At 32.4% G+C, this 21,027-nt stretch overlaps 1 protein-coding gene across 1 annotated transcript in view; it reads right to left on the reverse strand.

The window, feature by feature from the left end:
* nAChRalpha6 (nicotinic acetylcholine receptor alpha6) overlaps positions 1–21,027 on the reverse strand; it is a 531,258-nt gene that overhangs the window by 18,823 nt on the left and 491,408 nt on the right. The window contains exon 8 of the mRNA XM_065500448.1: positions 9,906–9,992. Within this exon, the coding sequence (XP_065356520.1) occupies positions 9,906–9,992 (87 nt within the window). The remainder of the gene's footprint in view (positions 1–9,905; positions 9,993–21,027) is intronic.

Genomic DNA, 21,027 nt, shown 5'->3' on the forward strand with positions numbered 1-21,027 from the left:
AAACTAGAACCTAAACTAGAACCTAAACTAGAACCTAAACTAGAACCTCAACTAGAACTGAACTAGAACTGAACTAGAACTGAACTAGAACTGAACTAGAACTGAACTAGAACTGAACTAGAACTGAACTAGAACTGAACTAGAACTGAACTAGAACTGAACTAGAACTGAACTAGAACTGAACTAGAACTGAACTAGAACTGAACTAGAACTGAACTAGAACTGAACTAGAACTGAACTAGAACTGAACTAGAACTGAACTAGAACTGAACTAGAACTGAACTAGAACTGAACTAGAACTGAACTAGAACTGAACTAGAACTGAACTAGAACTGAACTAGAACTGAACTAGAACTGAACTAGAACTGAACTAGAACTGAACTAGAACTGAACTAGAACTGAACTAGAACTGAACTAGAACTGAACTAGAACTGAACTAGAACTGAACTAGAACTGAACTAGAACTGAACTAGAACTGAACTAGAACTGAACTAGAACTGAACTAGAACTGAACTAGAACTGAACTAGAACTGAACTAGAACTGAACTAGAACTGAACTAGAACTGAACTAGAACTGAACTAGAACTGAACTAGAACTGAACTAGAACTGAACTAGAACTGAACTAGAACTGAACTAGAACTGAACTAGAACTGAACTAGAACTGAACTAGAACTGAACTAGAACTGAACTAGAACTGAACTAGAACTGAACTAGAACTGAACTAGAACTGAACTAGAACTGAACTAGAACTGAACTAGAACTGAACTAGAACTGAACTAGAACTGAACTAGAACTGAACTAGAACTGAACTAGAACTGAACTAGAACTGAACTAGAACTGAACTAGAACTGAACTAGAACTGAACTAGAACTGAACTAGAACTGAACTAGAACTGAACTAGAACTGAACTAGAACTGAACTAGAACTGAACTAGAACTGAACTAGAACTGAACTAGAACTGAACTAGAACTGAACTAGAACTGAACTAGAACTGAACTAGAACTGAACTAGAACTGAACTAGAACTGAACTAGAACTGAACTAGAACTGAACTAGAACTGAACTAGAACTGAACTAGAACTGAACTAGAACTGAACTAGAACTGAACTAGAACTGAACTAGAACTGAACTAGAACTGAACTAGAACTGAACTAGAACTGAACTAGAACTGAACTAGAACTGAACTAGAACTGAGCTAGAACTGAACTAGAACTGAACTAGAACTGAACTAGAACTGAACTAGAACTGAACTAGAACTGAACTAGAACTGAACTAGAACTGAACTAGAACTGAACTAGAACTGAACTAGAACTGAACTAGAACTGAACTAGAACTGAACTAGAACTGAACTAGAACTGAACTAGAACTGAACTAGAACTGAACTAGAACTAGAACTGAACTAGAACTAGAACTGAACTAGAACTAGAACTAGAACTGAACTAGAACTGAACTAGAACTGAACTAGAACTGAACTAGAACTGAACTAGAACTGAACTAGAACTGAACTAGAACTGAACTAGAACTGAACTAGAACTGAACTAGAACTGAACTAGAACTGAACTAGAACTGAACTAGAACTGAACTAGAACTGAACTAGAACTGAACTAGAACTAGAACTGAACTAGAACTAGAACTGAACTAGAACTGAACTAGAACTGAACTAGAACTGAACTAGAACTGAACTAGAACTGAACTAGAACTGAACTAGAACTGAACTAGAACTGAACTAGAACTGAACTAGAACTGAACTAGAACTGAACTAGAACTGAACTAGAACTGAACTAGAACTGAACTAGAACTGAACTAGAACTGAACTAGAACTGAACTAGAACTGAACTAGAACTGAACTAGAACTGAACTAGAACTGAACTAGAACTGAACTAGAACTGAACTAGAACTGAACTAGAACTGAACTAGAACTGAACTAGAACTGAACTAGAACTGAACTAGAACTGAACTAGAACTGAACTAGAACTGAACTAGAACTGAACTAGAACTGAACTAGAACTGAACTAGAACTGAACTAGAACTGAACTAGCTGAACTAGAACTGAACTAGAACTGAACTAGAACTGAACTAGAACTGAACTAGAACTGAACTAGAACTGAACTAGAACTGAACTAGAACTGAACTAGAACTGAACTAGAACTGAACTAGAACTGAACTAGAACTGAACTAGAACTGAACTAGAACTGAACTAGAACTGAACTAGAACTGAACTAGAACTGAACTAGAACTGAACTAGAACTGAACTAGAACTGAACTAGAACTGAACTAGAACTGAACTAGAACTGAACTAGAACTGAACTAGAACTGAACTAGAACTGAACTAGAACTGAACTAGAACTGAACTAGAACTGAACTAGAACTGAACTAGAACCTGAATAAAGAACGAGAGCTAGATCTGAACTATGCAATATTAGTTAGTTTCTTTGCTCTGTATCTCAATATGACTTATTGATGTTTCCACTGCATTATATGCCATTTGTTTAAGATATTTCCCACAAAATTTATAACAATTTACGATATTGTACAGAGAACCCTTCTTTTGGAATATATTTATTTGTAGTTAAAGCTTTAATGAACCATTTTCTTCTATTAATTATTTTGTATCTAAACATTGAAACTTACAAATTGTTATTAAAATTACATATTAACTCTACGAACATTTAAAATATTATTAAAACAAAGTGATATGCGTTAAATAGCTCGAAATTATAGTGCATTTAAATTAATTTAGACATAAAAAATTAAAAAAAACAGCAATTAAATACACAACTACGAAATATGGCAACCTTAAGCTAGAAAGCGTGTGTGTTTAAAAATGCAACTGTGTGAAAATGCAACAGTGTAAGAAAGTGTGAAGCACAAGGTTGCATATTTTAGTAGTCATTGCATGAGTTTAATTCAATGTTCAATTTAAGCAAAAAATTTAAATATAATGTGAAGAAAAAACTTAAAACGATTCACAAATACACACAACAAAGACCCATTTTTTGCAGTAAATGAAAATGTTATAAAAATAAGAGTTTAATGAATGATATTTAAGTGGTTTTAAGAATTTTGTAATATTTGTGAACCGATTGTTTAAAATTTAAAAATTTTTAGGCAATAATTTTAATTTTGTTTTTGAATTCTACAAAAATACAAGATTACAAAAATCTTTACTCCAATTAATTAAAATATTTTGTTTCATTCAATTTGGTTCATTAAATAAAATATACAATTATTATTTTTCAAAAAATATCATTCCAAAAAATGGGTACTCTGTATTCTAAAGATAGCAAGAAAGAAGTAAGTTTGTTTAAAATTATTTTAAAATTAAAAAAAAACAATGTAAATATTACAATTAAAGCAACAGTAGGAGAAAGAAGTTGTAGAAAATTAAGAAAAAAAAATGTTTAGCAAAGTTTGAAAAATTGTTGAGAAAAATTTTTAATAAAATTAAATACAATAATAGTATGTTTTAAAAAATGCTGTAGCTTTCGTTTTATTTTCTAAGCGAGTGATTTGTATGAAGCGCACGATTTTTGAAGTGAATTTGGTGTGAGATTTTTTCTTTTTTCTAAGTTAATGAATTTTGTTTGCTAAAATTAAAGCCAAAGTAAGATAAATAAATTTTTAAAAAATGTGTAAATAATAAGTTGAATTTAAAGGCTTTTTTGTTTGTTTTATGCCACAAGTTATTTCCCAAATTCACTTGTATTGAAATCTGTCTCATAAGTATCTTTTGTAATAAAAATAAATGTTTGTATAATTTTGTTTTTGTTTTTTTGAGATAAGAAAGAGTTTAAAAGGCGATTTCATTGGAAGTGATTTTAAATTTTAGAAAATTATTAATAAAATTTATGTTTAAAATTCTTAATTTAATTTTGAAAATTTTTCAAAACTTAATTGCAGCTAGCGCTAGTCAAAGGATGTCTGGAAATAATGCAGCCTCTAAACTCATAATATATAAAACTTCAACTCCAACTAGAGCCAAACAATACAAAAAAAGTAATAAAAAAAAAATAAAATACCGCTCAGAAACCAAAAGTGAAAAAAATACACATCTGAGGAAGCTTTGAAAATCTCTGTTACAAGGAGGCAGTAGGAGTTGTTAAACGAATCCAATGAGGATATATTTCCCTGTTATAACCTTTTAAGAGAAGCAAAGAAATTCTGCTGTCCAAAACTATATTCAATCCGACTTACGGATACGTATGTTGAAGTTGTGCTTCAGGACATACTCGATGAGACCTTGTCATTCTCTTGAGAAGGTTCTTCAAAGCTGTTATGCAGATGGATTGAAAAACTTGGAACTGGCTGTGATGGCTCTCGTCAAATTGTCTATCAACAAAAGTTCTCTGATTGCTTTGACGATGACTCTAACATATTTCAAAGTTCACAGGTGCCCTTGAAACTTCAGTGGCCTGTTGGGGATAGAAAACATGTGTTATGGTAAAGTCTCAGTCACATATTTTTGCAGGTCAATCCGCATTCGATTTCTCCACGAAACTGAGAACATAATGTATGTCAAAGATCATGCAAACCATCTGCTGAAGATGGAAAATATAAATGGATTTATTTCGTGCGACATGCTTTGCTTCCATGGTAGATGCAAATATTTTCAATGCGACAACTGGTAATTCCTCCATATGTATGTGGAAAAACCTTAAATACTTCAATAACTTTAAAAATACAAATGTAGGGTATCTTCAGTCATTAAGATTCGCTTTGTTCATTCATCATGCAAGAATTCGTTTGTTCAAAATAATTTCAAATCTTGCTTACAAACTAGCACTAAAAATAGAAAGCACAATCCACAGAAGAAAGAAAAAATCCAGAAAGAATATAGAGAAAGGAACGGACTTATAATAGTTATGCCAAAAGCTGATTTCGTTAATACAAACGCGGGCAACACGTTAAGAAGATTCTTCGCAGACCCGGAGTTAGCCTCTGTAATCACAAGCTTAAATAAAGAGTTTATTTTGAAACTCAAAGTGACTCTGCCACAGTTATCAGTCTTATTTGAGTGCTATGGGGTTTAAAAAGGATCATAAAGTTCAGATTCTTCGTGGTTATATTTTAAACAAGTACGATAAAATCGAGGACAAGAATCGGAAACCTCAATCAATGAATTCACAGCTTTTAAGCTCTAATTACTTGGGCTATGCGAAGTGTGATGGTATAAATCAGGAGAAATTACAATAGCAGAAGGTGCTAAAGTAGCAAACGAGTTGCATCGATCAAGTGTCGTCGGATTTATTCGGAAGTTGAAAACACCGGAGAAAATAACACAGCTAATCAAAGCCCTATTGAAATTGATATTGAAAACAGCTGAGCAACAAGATCATAGTAAAAACTTGAATTAGACAAGGCTGTGTTTTATCACCTCTACTTTTTAACTGCGTCCTCGATGTTGTGATGCAGGAGGCAACAAACCATCATAAGACAAGTATTATGTGGGGTATAGAAGACAGTTGGATGACTTAGATTATGCTAATGACATATGTCTACTTAGGCACTCATTCTCAGAGATACAATCGAAGATTTCTACTATCAGTATTCGACCAAGAGATTGAAGATGTAAAGTCCTTCTGCTATCTTGGAAGAACATTTGATACAGCTGATGGCACAGCAGCAGTTGTAACCAGTCGTATATATAAGACACGAAGTGCATTTGCCCAGTTTAATCTGGTTTGGAAATCGTCTAATATTTCGAAACAAACCAAAATCAAATTATTTAATTCCAAGATAAATCTATTCTGTTGTATGGATGCGAGATCTGGAACATCGCATCACCAGCTACTACCTGGAAGCGGCAACTAATATCAGAACTTTCGAGATTGCGGATGAAGTGGAACGAAGTCAAGTGTAGATTATTGGAACCACCCTCGTGGTGTGAAAGGAACATATAAAGGGTGGTCCAACCATAATGCGCGATGTTAATTGTGAGTCACACCTTAATGTCCAGTTTTTTGCCCAACTTAATTTGACATTTCTTTGTTTCAGTGTTTAACAAATTCAACCATGGAGAGGTACAAAATTGAGCGTTAAATTTGTTGAAGCCTTTTACAAAAATGGGCGTTCAAATCAAAAAGTATTTCATGCACTTCGTGATTTTTTTTGGTCAGCATAATCGACCAAATGTGTCCACAATCGGGAGAATTGTGCGCAAATTTCAGCAAACCTGTGCATGCTCGCCCAGTTCGTTCATTGCTGTTGTTCGCGATAGTGTGGCACAACAGCCGTCAATCTCGACTCATCATAGTGTTCGCTATCGCGAGATGACCAGCTCATACCTGGAAGCGGCAACTAACATCGGAACCTTCGAGATTGTGGATGAAGTGAAACGAAGTCAAGCATCGATTAGGCGATCGAAATTATTGAAACCACCATAGAGGTGTAAAGGGAACATATAAAGGGTGGTCCAACCATAATTCACGATGTTAATTGTGAGTCATATCTATGTTTTTTGCCCAACTTAATTTGACATTTCATTGTTTCAGTGTTTGAAAAATTCAACCATGGAGAGCAGCGCGTTCATGCTTGCCCAATTAGATCTGCGGAAAACATAGCTTTTCTTCGCGATAGTGTGGTAAAACAGCCATAAACCTCGACTCGTCGTCGTGTTCGATATCGCGAGATGATAACGGACTTCTTGTGGCTAGAAATTGACGATATGGACCTGCACGATATGTAGTTCCAGCAGGATGGTGCCACTTGCCGCACAGCCAGCGAAAAAATGGCACTTTTGCGAGAGAAATTCAATGGCCGTGTTATCTCATGTCGCACCGATGTTAATTGGCCGCCACGATCATGTGATTTGACACCGTTGGATTATTTTTTTTGGGAATATTTAGAAAATTGTACTTCAATAGGCCACGAACAATTCAAGAGCTAAAGGATGAGATAATTCGGCACATTAACGACATTGACCCTCAATTATGTCTCAGAGTCATTGAAAATATGGACCACCGAAGACGTGTCGAGTATATGGCCGATATTTTGTTTCACACATAATTGTAAAATAAGAAATATTAAGATAATTTTCTGAAAACTTTTTGTTTCATTTGGATTTATATAACTAAAAATAGCTCAGCACTGACTGCGTGAAATTTCATTAAGATGTTTCCAGTCGTTCACAAGCTACTGAATTATTTCCAAAATAAAAAGTTTCTAAACCACACTGAACAAAAAAGATCAAGTGATCGACTGACCCCCATTTTCTCAATATCTGGTTATCGTTTTTCGTAACGATAAACCTCCAATTAATATTTTTTTGTATGAGAACTGTCAGTTTATCGTCACGATAAAAAACAACCAGAGATTGAGAAAATGAGCTTGAGAGTTGTAGAAGATCAGATTATTATTATTAGTGAGGCTCTACGCACTGCGACCCATAGGATCTTTTGTGCAGCCTTATGTTTTTCATCCTAACAGATTTAGGCTACGTATGAAGCCAAGTATTCTATTTGGTGAGAGATCAGTTATGTCCCCCGGGGCCATTAAGGCCCTTCCGAGCCATTTAGTTCTGCGTGTTGCCAGCATTGGGCAGTCGCAAATAACATGTTCAGAGGTTTCTGCATGAAGTCCACAAAACCTACACTGTTCATTCTCGACATTACCTAACATAAATTGGTGATACTTAAAACCACAATGTCCGGTGAATAATCCAGTAAGTATCCTCAAGTCACCCTTAGCGAGCGAGAGCAACAATTGGGATCTACGTTTGGATAGGGTGATGAATCGTTTGGACTGTCTTAGTCCTGGTAAATTACCCCAAAATCGGGCAAATTCCGATTCAACCTAAGAACGAATATGTTCTATAGTGTATCCACGTGGGATACCAAAGAACGGTTCAGGACCTATAAACGAGCGTCGAGCGCCCCTGTTGGCAAGACAATCAGCGCGTTCATTACCAGCGTGACCTTCATGGCCAGGTACCCAGCACAATGTAAGTTCATTGTGTGTGCCGAGTTCATTCAAGGATGTCCAGCAGTCCATAACAACACCAGACCTCACTTCATATGATGATAAGGCTCTAAGAGCAGCCTGACTGTCAGACATAACAAAAATTCTATTATTCCGTAATCTCCTTCTTAAACATTCATTGGAGCATATGAGAATGGCGTAAATTTCCGCCTGAAATATTGATGGGAATGTACCCATTGTGATACCCCTTTGAAAATTGGGACCATAGATACCAGCCCCAGTGTCACCATTAGCCTGTTTGGAACCATAAGTAAACCATACTTGATCGGCATTATTCCATGTCTGATTTAACCACTCGTTCCTTTCAGGTATAAGGACCCTAAACTTCCTACTTAACACCAGAGTTGGTGACATATAGTCCGATATTGCAATACTAGGATTATTTTCAAAGATGCCTAGAATTCGCATGTGGCCAACTAGATCACCCGGCATTGCGCGGGATATTCCAGGTAGTCTGGATGCACTCCTACAGGCTTCCTCCATTACCAATAAATGTAAGGGTGGGATGTGTAGGATTGCACCCAGAGCATGAGTGGGACAGGTCCTCATGGACCCAGTAATAGAGACGCAGATGAGGCGATATACCCTGTCAAGTAATGCTCTCGCGGTCACCTGTTCTACCTTTTTCCACCATGCCAATGCAGCATAAGTTATAATTGGCCTAATTACCGTAATGAAAGACCAGTAAATCATCTTCGGCTTTAACCCCCACGTTTTACCAAAAAAACGTGGGGGTTAAAGCCGAAGATGATTTACTGGTCTTTCATTACGGTAATTAGGCCAATTATAAGAAGATCAGATAATTTAATTTGTTATCTCTTTTTAAGAAAGTATTCTAAAACAAGTTTTAAGTTTATTGTTTGGTTTTTTAAATTAAAGTAGTTAAAAAGTTTTGAGCAGTTCAAAATTTTACAATTTTGTTATTATGTTTATAAAAAGTTGCCAATTTTAAAAAAAAATTCTTACAAAATTAACTTTTACCAATGAAATCGTCTTTTAGAGAAGAAAAATTTTGATAACGATAGCATTTAAAAAAGTTTAAAGAATATTTTTTCAAACAAAATTTCCCAAACTTTTTTAAAATAAGGGAAGAGAAAACTCAAACACAAAGTAGGCAACAAAAGAGAAACTTATAAAAAAGAAAAGGGAACACAAAATAATAAAAATAAGTATATAAAAAATTAAAATTGTTTTTTTTTTTTGGAATACATAGAGTTAGAATAATAGCAGTAATTAGTAGTTAGCAGTAGTAGAGCAGTAATTTAGAAGTTTGTTTTATTTTAAAAGTTTTAAATACTTTTGAATATTTTTAATAACATAGTAGAAGTTACAATAGTGATACACACAGAGAAAAAAAACATTTAAAATTTATTATTAATTGAGTTACTTTGTTTATTTATTTGAAAAAAAAAAACATATTAAGGAAAATATTTCCTTTAATTGTTAGAATTACGTTTACAAATATATTTATATAAATATGTTAAGACAGACAAAGAAAAATGTATATAATATATTTGAGATATATAGAAATATCAAATATTATATACTTTTTTTTTGATGGTAAATAATTTTATTTTATTTAATTTAATTAATTCAACAAAAACAACAACAATTAATACAAATACACAAAGAAAATAAGATGAAACCGAAGTATTGAAACAAAATGTTATAGAGAAATAAAACTGAAAAATCAGTTTAAACAAATAATAAAACATATACAATATATAAACATTATGTAGATTTAAGTAAGTATATATTTATATATATATAATTTGTAAGTAGTAGTAGTAGTATAGTATTTAGTAGTAGTAGTTTTAGTTGTATATAAGAGTAGTAGTAGAGTAGTAGTAGTAGTAGTATATAATTTATTTTTGTTTAATATATATATGCATTTATTTAAAGAAATTATTTTTAAATGCAATCGCTACCTAACAAGGGGATTGCATCAGATACTTGGGGCAATGTCTCAGCTACAAGGTTGAGAAACACTGTGAGCGATAGAAGAATTGTAACTCCTGCAAAAAACAATAAATAACACAAGATATTTTTTTTTGCTTTGTTTGTTGTTTGTCGTATAAAAGTAAAGAAAAAAAATTTTTGATTTTATTTTTCTTTTTCGAAATTATAGTATTTTGTTTAAAAAATAAATAAAGTACGTAAGTAAGTAAGTAAAAAAGAGTAATAAATAAATAAATTGTTAAATAATAAAAAAAAAGTTTTAAAAAAGAGTATTAAATAGGGAAATAAAGTTATTATCCTAAATAGTTTTTATAGTTTTTATTTCTTTTGCGTTTTTAGTATTATTTTTTTCTACTTTTTTTGCTTGATTTGATTTTAATTTAAGTGTAAAATTGTTATAAGTTGTATTTTAAGTGTGTAATTTATGTAATTAAAATGTATTTTATAAATAAATTTTATTGTTAATGGCTGAAATGTTTTGGCTCTCATTATTTGATATGTATTCGATATATCGAACGAATATGTTTGTGATAATGTTGTTTTATATAAAAATTAATGTTTAACGAATTGTGTTTTTTTCTTATTATTGATTTATGGTGGTTTTGTTGTGTTTGTAGTTATGTTATTTGTTATATTGGAAATATTTTCGAGGAAATATGTAAAACAGTCGGTTTATGATAGTTAATATTTTTATAACACCCCGAAATATTTATAAGATAAAAATGGTTGTTGTCATAATTGAGGAACTATTGCCGAAATCATAAAATAAATCGGCATGTGCATTCGTTTAATTGTAAAAAATGTTTCTCATATGAAAAAATTGGATGCGATTAGTCCTATCAAAAAACAAGTAAGAGAGCTATATTCGGCTGTGCTGAATTTTATATACCCTTCACCAAATTATATTTTAAAATAAAATTTTTAAATATTTTTAGGTAAACAAAATTTAATTTTTTTTTCAAAATTGTTTTTAAAATTTTTTTCTTTCGAAATTGTTTTTTAATTTATTTAAAAAAATTTTTTTCAAATTTTTTGTAATTTTTTTTTTAAATTTATTGAATTTTTTTTTTGTGAAAAAAATTCGATTTTAAAAAAATATTTTTACCGATTTTGACCCATTGTAGGTCCAACATACTAAGCCTTTTATACATCGTTGCAATGGATTTTGAAATATCTATCATTGGATATCCATATTGTCTATATTAATGACTTAAGGTAGGGTCACACATGACAAATATTTGACGAAAAAGACATAACCACTAAATAAAATACATTTGAATGCTTTTATTTATTTGAAAAACTTATTTTACTTAGGATGATTCAAAACAAAAAATTTTGTTTTATTTTATTTGATGCTGTTTGATCTTAAAAAACACTTGTAAGAGTAAATAAGTCAAACAAATTTGTGCTGTGTGACCCTACCTTTAGTAATCCAGATATAGATAACAAATAGGCCAAAAATCGAGGTTATCCCGGTTTTTTCCTTATCTCAGCCATTTATGGGCTGATTTTGTCGATTTTAAATAACAACCGAGTCGGAAGAATTCCCGATATATTGATTTATGAATCATGTATATAAGTTATTTGGGGGCTACGGAAAGTTGATTTCAACATACAGACGGACATACGGACTTGGCTATATCAAGGACTTGACTAATATCAAGCAATAAATTTTTAAATTATCAAATATTTTAACCGTTTTTTTAAGTTTGGTAGAGTTCTAAATCGAAATATATAAATTGTAAATATATATTTTGAAAGGTGAGAAAGATATCTGTTGTCTAGACTTCGATTCTATCTTGATACAAATTAATCAGCATATCGTCCACACCCAGAGAAATAATATATTTGTACATGTTTACTGTAACCATTTCAATATTTTAACAAGTTATTTAACAATATTGTTACGAAATTGTACTTGAGTTCAAATATAACGTTTTTAACGGCTGATTTAAAGTTGCATAATGCTATTTGAAAGCAGTGCCTCTCAAACTGTAACATATCTGTGGGCATTATTAACATTAAATAAAAGCTTTGAGTTGATCATTGATCGTAACTATGGCAATGCTGAATGTTTGCTGCGACTCATATATTTGAATTCGAATATTCGAGTTTTGATAGTTAAATAACATTGTAGAAAGTTCACCAACATTGTAGAAAGTTCACCAGAAATATACGAGCTTTGACAGTTAAAGAACAATCTAGAGTGCAGATGACAGTTTTATAAATAGTGGCAGAGGTTGCAGTCGTTAGTGAGTTTATCCGAGACGCTATTCGAATAAACATCAACTGAGTGCCTTAAAGTGTGCTGTATTTTCAATTGTATTCGTGTACATTATAAAGTGTGTCTGTATTTCTGCGAATTTATAAACGTGTATAAAAAAAACACTGAGTGACTATTTAATTATGTTGTTGTACATTTTAAATAAATAAAGACTTGTTACAATTTTTAAACTACTAAACAGCTTTTATTTGCAATCAAAAGTATTCGGTTTATTTAAAGGAAATAAACCAACGTTTTGAAAAGGTTAACATGTAACAATATTATTTTGTAATTCAAATTCACAAATTGGATCACTACTTCAAAACGGATGTTTTAAGCAGCTACCCCAGGTACGAGGAGGTATGTGTCCACATGAGATTCAGGAGAGACCAAGCTACATACAGGGCATTTCCAAATTGAAGCCGATCAGATCGTTGCTTGGCATGTGTGCTAGGCGTACGTTCGATCCCAGGTGCCAACATTGATTCGGATCATTACCTTGTTCAAGCAAAGGTTAGCACTCGTCTGAATTTAGAGAGAAACACACGAACGATCCGACAGAGGATCGTTCCCAAATGCTACAAGAAGCACTCCTTAACCATATGATATCTGCTCAGAATGGCAACGTATTGCAAACTACATGAAAACTGCGTCCAAATCCATATTTGGGTTTCAAAAGTCTGTCCCCAAAAACCCATGGTACATGGTAGGAGTGTTGCAATGCAACAGCAGAGAAAAATGCTGGAAAAACAGCTGTAACGCGATGAGTATGGGAGAGGTACCGGGAGAAAAAATAGATAAGAAACGTCTGATCTTCAGCAAGGAAAAATAAATGGAAAGGCGCGAGTGTGTGTAGATCGAGATGTACAGGAATAGAAATGAAGTCCGCAAATTCTACCAAAAAGTAAAACACCAAACATAGGAATACGATAGTTTCTCCTGTAAAGATAAAGACGGAAACTTAGTGACAGATACTGAAAATGTACTGAGGATATGGAAGCAATATTTTTCCATGCTGTTGGTATCAGATGATAGTAGCGTCGAAGATAACCTTGAACCAATCACTAACGACACCACCTAGCCAAAATGAGATTGAGAAAGCAATATCTCGGCTGAAGCTAATAAAAATATGACATGTGTAATGGAACAAATGTTGCACTCTTATGAATGTTGTGAAAGTTGGAACTGGAGGGATTTTTTTTGACGCTCCCGGTGGAACTGGAAAAACCATATTGATCTCGTTGATTTTGGCAACGATACTGTCTTAGAATGATACTGCACTTGCTCTATCAGGAATTGCAGCTATGTTGTTAGCACTAAGTTGCAATTGAATATGCAAACCAATGAAAATCCAACATTTTCAAGAAGAGTGCGATGACCAGAGTTTTGCAAAGAGGCATTAGATAAAACGTTGCAAGATTTACGAAACAATCAAAGCCGGTTCGGTGGTGCGATGATTATATTCGCAGGTGATTTTCGGCAAATATTGCCAGTGATTCCACGATCAACGCCAACAGATAAACTTAATGCCTGTTTGAGTCGTTAGTTTTGTGGAGACATGTCAAGAAACTCAAATTGACTGTGAACATGCGTGTCGAGCTGCAGAACGTTCAATCATTGTTGGACATTGCCAACGGCAAAATCACGGTTAACATTTCCACCGGTTGCATTCAATTTCCCGTCGCTTTTTGACAGTTCACCGAATCAAAATCCAAACTCATCCGAAAGGTTGAAAAATTTTCTGCGAAAAACATTGATGTCGACGAATTGAATTTTAAGATTCAAAGTGAAATTGTTCTCGAATTGATGACGTACAAATCGGTGGATTCCGTTACTTTCCAAGATAATGTCGTCAACTATCCTATCGAGTATTTAAACTCGCTGGAATTACCCGGATTATCGTCTCACAATCTCCAACTGAAAGTAGGATCGGTAATCATCATTTATCTTTTTAACTATTTTTATACATTTCAAACAGCTTCTCACAAATTCACAAATCGAACACTATAATTATACCCTTCACCTTCCACTGTGGTTCCAAATCAAAATCTAGGTGGACAAAATTATTTGGAGCTCTTTATACCCTACACCACCATAGTGGAGAGGGTATTATGCGTTTGTGCAGATGTTTGTAACACCCACCTTAAAGTATACCGATCGACTTAGAATACAAATGTCCTTCCTAAATTGGACTTTATCGGTCATAAATGTTTAATTTATAAATGTATCTCCACAAATTGCGCTCCAAATAAGTTTTATATATACAAAATTCATGTCACCAAATTTTGTTACGATCGGTCCAGTCGTAGTCCAGTCGGTTAGTCGTAGTTCTCATATATACCCGCTTCCGAAAATTACTTTAACGTGCATAAATCGCTTAAAAATGTTGGTATACTCACAAAATTCAACATAGTAAACTTTCATATAGACATAAATCACACGACCTAATTTCATGGTGATCGGTCCATAATTGGTCATAGCCCCCATATAAATCCCACTTCCGAAAATCACTCAAAAATATAAATTACTGAAAATTTAAAAGAAAAATGTTTTTGCTCTTTTACTTAGTGTTGGGTATTATATGGTCGGGCTTGACCGACTATTCTTTCTTAATTTTTTTATATAGAATTGGTGTCTCCGATTCATGTGTTTCTGAAACTAAATTTTTAAAAAGATCTGTATTTACTATATTTCAAGTTACAGTAGGGTCTAGATATAATTAATTAAAAAAAGCTATATAATATTCTTAGAATGAAAAAATATCAGTATATTTGAGACCCAAGTTTAAAGGACTATAACAGGAAAATGAAGAGGCCCATAAATATAATATATACACCTTATAAAAGCCTATATAAATGTTTATCTATGTTTAGAAGTATGAATTTTTATATGCTAAACAATTGAGATAAATGTAATTTAGTAAAGCAGTAAAATATTAAAAAAAACAAGCAAGCAAGTATGGTCGGTCAAGCCCGACCATATAATACCCTACACCAAGTAAATGAGCAAAAACTTTTTTATTTTAAAATATCAATAATTTATATTCGTGAGTGATTTTCGGAAGTGGACCTTATATGGGAGCTATGACCAATTATGGACCGATCACCATGAAATTAGGTCATGTGATTTACGTCTATATGAAACTTATTTATGGTGAATTTTGTGTATTTAAGAACATTTTTAAGAGATTTATGCACTTTAAGGTGATTTTTGGAAGCGGGTCTATTGGGAGCTATGACTAATTATGGACCTATCGTTAAATTTGATCGAAATATCTTCGAAATTGCGACCTGTACTTTGCGTACAAGGTTTACATAGACAGACGGACATCATTTAATCGACTGATTCTAAGTCGATCGGTATACTTAAAGGTGGGTGTTAGACTATAATTAACTAAAATATGATTCAACATTCAACGGGACGATTAAGCCATGTCCGTCTGTCTGTCTGTTGAAATCAATTTTCTGTAGACCCCAAATATCTTCGGGATCCAAATCTTCAATAATTCTGTCCGACATGCTTTCGAGAAGTTTCCTATTTAAAATCAGCAAAATCGGTCCACAAATGGCTGAGATAGGATTAAAAAACCAGGACAACCTCCATTTTTGAAGTATTTTCGACCTACATATATCTGGATTACTAAGTCGAAAAAAAAATTCGGGTCTGATTTTGACTTTGAAAAAAAAATTAATTTTGTTAACATTTAAAAAACAAAATATTTAAAAATAACAATTCGAAAAAAAATTGTTCCAAAAAATGAAAAAAAAACTTTTGTTTACCAAAAAATATTTAAAATTTGTATTTTGAAGTATAATTTGGTGTAGGGTATATAAGATTCGGCACAGACGAATATAGCTCTCTTACTTGTTTTTTTTAATTTGGACAGGACAACGTCTGTCGGGTCAGCTAGTATGTTATAATTATTTATAACAATAACGATATTTGTAAGAGATTTTTTCGTATTTAATTGAGTTTCGGAAGTGGTACTTACATGTGAGCTATGGACCGATACAAACACAATTTTGTATTGTGATTTCTTTTTACTTAGAATTTATGTTCTTTTATGAATTTTATATAAATACTGCTATTATATATACATTTATCTAATATAGAACCATATTCTAGCAAGAAATTTTTATGGGAGAGATCATGGACCCATTCAAGTCATTTTCAACAGAGTTTGTCTTTTTATCCAAAGAGCAATTTTCAATACCAAACATTTCTGAATCTTTGGATAACATAATTTTGAGTGCGAAGAAGTGTTTGACCTATCTATCCCAATTTATTTCTGCGTATCTCCACATGTAGTGGAACTTGTTTTAAGTACATCCGCCAAATCTCAAATATCAGCACAAATAAATAAAATCTATTAAAAGTTAAACATTTAATAAAACAAAATTTCTTCTTAATCAATCTCAACTTTAAATATTCTTCATTCAAAAAAAGTAATGTACTTAAATACGTCCACGGTCACTTTGGATACATTTATCCTAAGCCATTGACATTGTACACAATCCTTCTTAAATTTATACAATCAATTGCAGTATATTTTACTATCAAATTTGTTATATTTTTTTTTGGTGGAAAATCAGTCAGTTCAACTTAAGACCACATTTATTGGCGAACGTTTTGTTGCTGTTTTTTTTTTGTTCCTTATTGCTGCTGTTGCAAACATTTACCACGCCATAAACTTTAGCTTCGCAAATATAAAACGTGCAAAATAACACGTCCGTATTTGGTCAAACCCTGACATGTTATGCCCACGGTAGTTACTACCGAACCCAGCCAGCCACCCACCCACACAAGTGCAAGCAAGAACTTGCACAGTTTTGACCATTAAATATCGAAGTGAATAAATGACTGACTGAGAGTTGGACACGGCTTGCAACGTAATAAGAGCTATAGTTAAATAGTGCTAGTAAAAGTGATGCTGGCACACAAGTAGTTAAATGCAGATGATTAAATGTTTGTTCCCGCACTTTGGACAGCAAAGCGCGAAAACAAAAATGAAAAAAAAACTACCAAACATCAGCACGCACTATTGAAAATGTAAGTTTGCACATTCATATGAGCATGCATGAACATGCACACTAGCATTAATGTACTCCAATAAGTACCTCATCTGTATGTAGATGTAGTATGTTTAAAATGGTACTTTGTGGCAACAGCAACATGGAATAGTGCGGAAATACTGAATGAATGGCTGTTGCAGCAAAAAAAAAAAAATACACAAATTTCCAACCAGAATCATGAAAATTCATTACGTTTTTAACCATTGACGACCATCACAAATGATGAAAGTATTCATTTTTAACTAAAGATTTGGTGGAGATTTTTAAATACCCCAACATACGATTTAAGTGCTGAGGCAGTACAGTAGCAATATTGCGGAAAAGTAAATATTTTCTGCAGAAAATGCACCATAGTGGAGGGAAATTAAAATCAGGGAGATAACAAACATTTATAGTGGTGGCTTGTGATTTAAGAAAGCGAATGGTTAAATGACGTTTAAGTGTTGAAATTTGTACAATATGTATGATATTGCAATAAAGAAAGGGAAACAGGGCAAACGTTGGGTATAATATGATATTTAAAAGTTAAAGGAATATTAATTATAATGATCAATTAAATATGACTTTGAGGATTGAGAATACTTTTGAAAACATACTTTAATGGTCACGAAATATCAGAAATCGTGAGACCAAATTGAGTTGTGAGGTTCCTTAAGTATTAACCAAATCTAAGCAGATGTTTTTTTCGCGCACGAAAATTCGGATATATCATTCATCCTTTTTAATTTTGATGAATTAATTTTTTGTAAGCTTAAAATAATGATTTGCAATTTTCCTTTGATTTCATACAGTTGTGTTGTATTACAATTTAATGATATATCACTGTGTTTACATGATGATTTTTACAATGTTGCTTTTGCAACGTCTCTTTTTGTTTGTAGGGGTAAATAAATAGACTCGATTTTTGTTTTTCGTGTCTTTTTTCAGATTCTCTTTATACTAATTTCTTTTCTTCTTGTTCCGTTTTATTCATTTCGTTATTTTGAAGTTTAATAAAGAAGATTAACTGATTAAATAACAAAAATCAACCCTGGCTGCAAAAAAAGACATGCAACCAAAATTCTTCTTTAAACGCAACATGATTTTGGAAGCAACTTCAAAAGGGAATTAAGAAAAAACGACGTTGTAAAAATCATTGTGTAAATCCAGCCTATGAGTAACTTTGATGGTAGAAGGTCGGACAGAAGCAAATTTTGGCTCATTCATTTTAATAATTACTTGAGTATTTTCTTCAAACGATGCAAAGATTTTAATAGAAATTACTATTAAAATTTACATAGTTTTATATTTACACTTTCATTAAATTGTTTTACAAGCCTACACAGTTTTTGTTAGATTACACGCAATTTTTGCTGTAGTGTATAAAAAGGATATATACTGAACCAAATTTTCTGCCCCTACTTAAGAGATTATACCATATTCATTTCCATAATTTTGTAGCTATTGGACAATTTATATACATTTTACAGGCTTTTATTCTTGCATTTTTTAAATTATATTCATTACATAATAACTCATGCATTATCTATAGATTTTGGACACAACTGACAGATCGATTAGCCACGATTTTTAATAAACAGATACGATTGTGTCCAAAATTAAAACTAGAAATATTTCTGATTGTGTTTAATATATAGACTAGAAGCAGCCACGATTCTCTTCAAAATGTAGACTATTAATACCTAGATTCTCTAAAGAATTTTGACCATAAACAGCTAAAATTCTCTCTAAAATTTGGACTATAAAGAGCCACCATTCTCTCTAAAATTTTGACCATAAAGAGCTATTAGTCTCTATAAACTTTTGCAACGATTCTGTTTTAAAGCCACGATTCTCTTAAAATTGTTTACCATAAAGAGCAACGATTCTCTCAAAAATTTTAATTTTGACTATAAAGAGCCACGATTCTCTCAGAAATATTGACTATATATTTCCACGATTCTCTCTAAAATATTGACTATAAAGAGCCACGATTCTCTCTGAAATATTGACTATAAAGAACCACGATTCTCTCTAAAATATTGAAGAGTCACGATTCTCTCTGAAATATTGACAACAAAGAACCACGACTCTTTCTAAAATATTGACTATAAAGAGCCACGATTCTCTTAAAACTGTTTAACATAAAGAGCCACGATTCTCTCAAAAATTTAAATTTCGACTTTAAAGAGTCACGATTCTTCTCTCAACGATTATTACAAAAATGTTGACTATAAAGAGCAACTATTCTCTCGAAAATTTTGACTATAAAAAACTACGATTCTCTCAAAAATTTTGACTATAAAGAGCAACGATTCTCTCAAAATATTGACTATAAAGAGACACGATTGTCTCGAAAATTTTGACTATAAAGAACCACGATTCTCTCTAAACTATTGACTATACAGAGACACGATTCTCTCTAAAATATTGACTTAAACAGCTACGATTCTCTCAAAAATTTGACTATAAAGAGCCACGATTCTCTGAAAAATTTTGACTATAAAGGACCACGATTATATCAGAACTTTTGAAGCCAAGATTCTCTTAAAACCTTTGACGGTAAAGAGCCACGATTATCTCAAATATTTTGACTATAAAGGACCATGATTACCTCAAGACTTTTTACGATAAAGACCATCTCAAAACTTTTGTCGATAAAAAGCCACGATTCTCTCGAAAATTTTGCCTATGAAGAGCCAAGATTCTCTACAAAATTTTGAATATAAAGGACCATGATTATCTCAAAAATTTTGACTTTAAAGAGCCACAAATCTTTACAAAATATTGAATATAAAGGACCACGATTCCCTACAAAATTTTGAATATAAAGGACCACGATTCTCCCAAACATTTTCACGTCACGATTCTCTCAAAAAATTGTCTATAACGATCCACGATTCTATCAAAAATATTCTTTGACACGATTTCTAAATTACGCCAGATACAGCCACGATTCTTATTAAAGAGATACGATTGTGTCCAAAATTTAAGCTAGAAATATTTCCGATTGTATTTAATATATAGACTAAAGGTAGTCACCATGCTCTCAAAACTTTTGACGGTAAATAGCCTCGATTCTCTCAAAAGTTTTGACTATAAAAGACCACGATTATATCGAAACTATTGACAATAAGGAGCCACGATTCTCTCAAAAATTTAGACTATAAACGACGAAGATTATCTTAAAACTGTTGCCTATAAAGAGCCACGATTCTCTCAAAAATGTTGATTATAAAGAGCCTCGATTCTCTACAAAATTTAGACTACTCTCAAACATAATATTCTCCCAAAAAAGTTGACTATAAAGATTCACGATTCTCTCAAAAATGTTGACTGTAAAGGACCACGATTCTTTCAAAACATTTTACGATAAAGAGCCACGATTCTCTACAAAATTTTGACCATAAAGTGCCATGATAATCTCAAAACTTTTGACTATAAAGAAGCACCATTGTCTAAACAATGGTCACCATAAAAAGCGAATATTCACTCAAAAAAGTTGACTATAAAGAGCCACGATTCTTCCAAAACTTTTGACTATAAAGCACCACGATTCTCTCAAAAATGTTGACTATAAAGAGCAACGATTCTGTTTGGAAAAGTGAACGGAGTATTCTGTTTCTAATTTTTATAGCAATGTTATACCCTTTTCGATATTAAAAATGTTCTATAATGATTTGATTTTAATTAATATACAAGCCATTTCTCATACTTTTAGTTTATGTTATGGTTTTTATTTTTTGTTAGCAAAAGAAGAATAAATTAGATAAAAAT

This window comes from Calliphora vicina, chromosome 2, assembly GCF_958450345.1.
Source record: "Calliphora vicina chromosome 2, idCalVici1.1, whole genome shotgun sequence".
Lineage (NCBI taxonomy): Eukaryota > Metazoa > Arthropoda > Insecta > Diptera > Calliphoridae > Calliphora > Calliphora vicina.